The sequence below is a fragment of the Genypterus blacodes genome, unplaced genomic scaffold, assembly GCF_046128005.1.
Source record: "Genypterus blacodes isolate CSIRO-AG114 ecotype Tasmania unplaced genomic scaffold, CSIRO-AGI_Gbla_v1 ptg000459l_1, whole genome shotgun sequence".
Taxonomy (NCBI): domain Eukaryota; kingdom Metazoa; phylum Chordata; class Actinopteri; order Ophidiiformes; family Ophidiidae; genus Genypterus; species Genypterus blacodes.
Window position 1 is genome coordinate 32,501 of NW_027467226.1, and position 5,000 is coordinate 37,500.

General features: G+C 53.2%; 1 protein-coding gene across 1 annotated transcript in view; it reads right to left on the reverse strand.

Annotated features, from left to right (window-relative positions):
• rubcnl (rubicon like autophagy enhancer) overlaps window positions 1-5,000 on the reverse strand; it is a 9,481-nt gene that overhangs the window by 2,489 nt on the left and 1,992 nt on the right. Inside the window, 8 exon segments of the mRNA XM_076139825.1 lie at window positions 43-167; window positions 250-382; window positions 451-487; window positions 566-794; window positions 925-1,010; window positions 1,461-1,630; window positions 2,036-2,266; window positions 2,343-2,391. Coding sequence (XP_075995940.1) covers window positions 43-167; window positions 250-382; window positions 451-487; window positions 566-794; window positions 925-1,010; window positions 1,461-1,630; window positions 2,036-2,226 — 971 coding nt within the window. The 5' untranslated portion in view covers window positions 2,227-2,266; window positions 2,343-2,391.

A 5,000-nucleotide genomic window follows, 5' to 3' on the forward strand; every position in this document is an offset into this window, starting at 1 on the left:
GTCTGGTGTCTGTTCTGGTTCTGGTTCTGGTTCTGGTCTGACCTGTGTGTTGGCTGGAGAGTGAAGATGATCTGGAACCGTGGGGGGGCCCAGCTCTGGGTTCCTCTCATCCTGGTCCTCAGTCTGATCTCCTCTGTCAGGCTCACCACCACACCTTCACCTGCCAGCTGAGGACCATGGAGGAGAGGAGAAGAACCTGATGGACTATGTGTTTGGATGATGGATGAGGTGATGTCTGGATGTTCTGACCTCCTGTAGGGTCTGAAGGCTCCTCCTTCCTCGCCCCGGCCCCTGGGATGGAAGCCAGCGCCTCCTGAAGTCCAGCAGCAGCTGCTGGGCCAACGACTCTGCACCGCTATGCATCATGGGACAGCGTGAAGACCTGCGGAGTCAGAGGTCACGTTGTGAAGGTGTCGCTCTCACAGATTTGTGCGTCTTGTGTTTTCTTACTTTCTGAAGGATGCAGTGAGCGTCTGTGCGTTCACACCTGAAGGTCAAACAGGAAGTGCATCAGTGTCACGCTTTGATCAGCGGTGATGTCATCAGTGATGGATTCAGGTTTTACCTTCAGACCCCATCAGCTGATCCTCCTCTTCCTGTGTGTGTCCCTCTGCGTGTGTGTCCTGCTGTGTGTGTGTGAGTCGGTGTGTGTGTGATTCTGTGTGTTCCACCGCACAGCCTGTCTGCTGGTGTGTGTGTGTGTGTTGGTGTGTGTGTGCGTCCTGGCTCAGGGTCCACTTCACCGCCTCCAGCACCTCCAGCACCAAGTCCACCACAACCACATGAGCGTTCTCCTACACACACAAAGCTGCAGTGTAAACACACACACACACACACACACACACACACACACACACACACACACACACACACACACAGTGTGCAGCTTATGATGACAAATTAAATGAAATCAAAGTGAAGAACCTTCTCCAGATCACAGCCGGTCTTAAAGATGTCTGCAGGGAACTCTGGGAACTCTGTGGACCTGCTGTTCTCTTTACCAAGACCTGCTGAGACAAGAGAGCAACAAACACAGGAATGATCTTAACCTAACGGACCTGAGGACCTGGGGACCTGAGGACCTGAAGACCTGGGAACCTGAGGACCTGGGGACCTGAGGACCTGAGGACCTGAGGACCTGAAGACCTGAGGACCTGAAGACCTGGGGACCTGAGGACCTGGGGACCTGAGGACCTGAGGACCTGAAGACCTGAGGACCTGAAGACCTGGGGACCTGAGGACCTGGGGACCTGAGGACCTGAGGACCTCGGGACCTGAGGACCTGAGGACCTGGGGACCTGGGGACCTGAGGACCTGAGGACCTGGGGACCTGAGGACCTAAGGACCTGAGGACCTGAATACAATCTGAACAGATCCAACACACAATCGATGCCAACAGTTGAGCCATGTTGCCACAGTGTGTGTTCAGACCCACGCAGGTAAATTGATTGATGAGCTACCTGATGAGGGCAGGGCATCACAACTGGACAGACCACACCCCCTGTGCTCCTCCTGGTGAGAGGAGGGTGTGGACCTTAGAGACTCTGGAGTCTGGGTCCTGACAGTCTGGCGTCCACAGTCGTCCACAGTCCCAACAGAAGAGGGCGGGACAGAACTGTGAGCGGGAAACCTTCAGTTCAGACAAAAAGGGACTCGATCACAGCAGGAAGTGACAAACAGAAAAAAGCTTCAGTTCCTTCTCCTCTCATCGTCCCCAGAGGTCAAAACTGTTTCTGTGGTGCACCCTGGGTAATGTAGTTCAGCTACATTACCCAGGGTGCACCACTTTACCTGAAGAAAGGTCAGCTTGTGCTCGGCCCCGACAAAGAGCTTTGCACTTTGACTCTTCAGTCAGAGGGTTTAGGTGTTCCCCTCCCCTGCTCTTCACTTCCTGTGTGTAGATGATGTCAGTGCAGCTTCACTCTGTCTCTGGGTTCTGTCGCTCACGCCTACACATTACTTTTGTTATGTTGTTCTGATGTAAGTACCTGAAGAGATCCGGCCCGTCGCGCCCCCTGCATGCCAGGAGACTCACCTGCGGCGTCTGGAGATGACTGGACTGCTCCTGGGGAGATCGAAGCTTTGGTCCTCTGGATACAGAGGAGTTGAGTCTTCCTCCTTCTTGTTGTCACCTGGACTGACATGCACCTCTCTGCCTTCCTCACCATCTTCACCATCTTCACCATCTTCACCAGCCTCACCTCTGTGCTCTTCACTGGAGAACATCCAGACTGGATCACAGGTGGTCTGGGAACGCTGGGAGAGTCTGACAGACCGGGGATCACAGGGTTCAGGTGCTGACAGGAGGAGAAGGGGGATCGGGTTTGGATCAGAAGAATCACCTGGACCTGACACACTCCAGGTGGCGCTGCAGGGTCTGTACCGCTCCATCTGGAGGAGAAGAAGAGTGTCAGGGAGGAAGAGGAGACAACCTGCAGACCCCCACCAGGCTGAACACGCCCCCTGGTGTGTGTGTGTGATGATGCAACACCTGCTCCTCTGGTTCTGATCCAGGAACAGAGACTGTCTCATGTTCTAACATCCAACAGGAAACTCTGCACCCTCAGAGAGAGTGTGTGTGTGTGTGTGTGTGTGTGTGTGTGTGTGTGTGTGTGTTTGAGTGACAGCTGGCTGCTAGTTTGCTTCTTCACACAAAAAAAGTTCACTTCCTCATTTTTTCCCTCAGTTTCAGAATTAGAAGAAAGAAAAAGAGTTAAATATAAAGAAATGTATCAATAAACATTCAAATAAAAATAAAAATATTATTTATTTATTCTTCTTTTAAATGTGCTGCTCTATATTTGTGTCAACATGAGAGTGACACATAGAGCGACACACAGAGCGACACACAGAGCGACACACAGAGCGACACAGAGCGCTCACCCTCGGCTGCTCATCATTGTGACACAAAGTGATCAGAAACAAACAAAAGACGTCAAACAAACACAGAAACAATAAATCACTCACCAGCTGAGTGACGACGCAGAGAAGAGAGGAAGAAATCTGACACACAGGAAGATCAAACATCTGCACTTCCTCTATTTACACACACACACACACACACACACGCACACACACACGCACACACACACACTGGAGGATGATGTAATGTTTGTACCTAACCTCTAAACCGAACAATGAAATCATGGCACATGTCTTGTTTATGTGGTTGGCATGGCAACACTATGAGATATGTTGTTGTTGTATCTGACCAATGTCTGACAACAGGAAGTGACGTCTGCTGTGACTCTCAGCTGTGCTTCACTGTTTACGGTTGAACTCTAAACATCTTAACGTCCAAACATGGAACATCTGGATCGTCCAACATACAGATGTGAATCTGATCAACCATCAATGAATCCTGTGTGTGTGTGTGTGTGTGTGTGTGTGACATCATACAGGCTGCGTTCCCGTGGTGGAGGTGATGTCATAGCAGCGTTGGTTATGTCATCGTATCAAAGGTGAGTTAAAATAAGACGCAGGCAGATCTCAGAGCTTCACAGTTCACCGTACATGCAGTAAGAACATGGACAAGGAACCAAACCAAAGGATCTCAGCTGCCGTCAGTGCTGCGGCCCCGCTGGTCTGCAGCACCCTCAGCATGTGCTCCTCCAACATCACACACCTGAAGAAGTCCGTGTCCCGATGGTGCGGCGAGGAGACGGCAAAGTGTGTGAGGTCGGAGGAGGAGCCGGCCTCTCGTCGCGTCCTGCTGAGGGTGGTGGAGCATCTGCACCACTTCTTTCCTCAGCGCCGAAGGTTTGCAGAGAGTCTGGTAGAGATGCCTCTGGTGGAGATGGACCCAAACTCCTTCTGCCGCATTCTCCTGACTTTCTTCATGAGTCTCACCGACATGTAAGCGCCCCTGATCACAGAGATGCGTCTGACAAGTTTGTGCTGTGATGTTTGTACTACTTCCTGTCCTCTCTCCTTTGTCTCCTTTGTCTGCAGGCAGTGGGGGGAAGTAAGCAGAGGCGTCTACAGCACAGTGGTGGAGGAGAAGCTGTCTCACCTGTGTGCTGACGTGGTGATGCTCCTCGTCACCGATGAGACCATTCTACAGAAAATCCATCACGTCACCGAGTCCCAGCGAGCCGATCCGGCCTGGTGGTCCTGTGAGGCTCTGAGGCAGCGCTGCGTTCTCACGGAGGACAGCTTCCAGGTCTGGCTCAGCAGGACCCTCACACAGGCGTTCTGCATGGTGCTGGGTGACGTCAGCTCCGCCTCCATCGCTCCACAGTTCACTAAGGCCATCACTCAGGTGGTCTTCAGCGTGTTGAACTCAGTCTTGTCCGAAGTGGACGGCTCCACCTGCTGCCGGGAAAACAAGGATATGCTGTGTGGGATCATCAGCACCATGAAGTCCTTCCTGGCAGGGCGAGGTCTGGAGGCCCGGCGGAGGATCAAGGCTTCCTGGAGTCAGACGGACCTCCGCCCCCACCGATGTGACGACACGGCCTCAGGAAGCGGTCCCGGTTCTGATCTCGTGCCGCCTCAGGATCTGGACCCGACTGATTGTGAGACGTCCCCACTGGAGGACCAGGACCCGGCTCAGGCTCAGGACCTGAAGCAGTTTAAAGAAGGCACGCACCTCCTCTCCAACCTGATCCTGCTCTACACGCTGCTGAAACAGCTGAAGGCACATAAGACCCGGACCTCTGTGGACCTGTCTCTGCTGACCCAGGAGCACCGGGCGGCTGAGCGTCCCGCCTCCTCTGTCAGTGGGAAACAGGCGCCTTTTCTTCAGAAATTCAAAAAGTTTGTTAGTCTGGTCCGCCGGTGAGATCCAGAGCAGCTCCATGTTCTCTGCTCACATGGAGCTGCTCTACTCAGACTCACATCACCACTCACACACTGCTGCAGGGAGGCCACCTGCATCAGGAGCAGCTCGGGGCTCAGTGCCTTGCTCAACAACACTTCAACACTCTCTAGGAGGAGCCTGGAATCAAACCAGGAACAAACCGACTCCTGGACCGCCGCTCCACCATCTGGACCGCCTC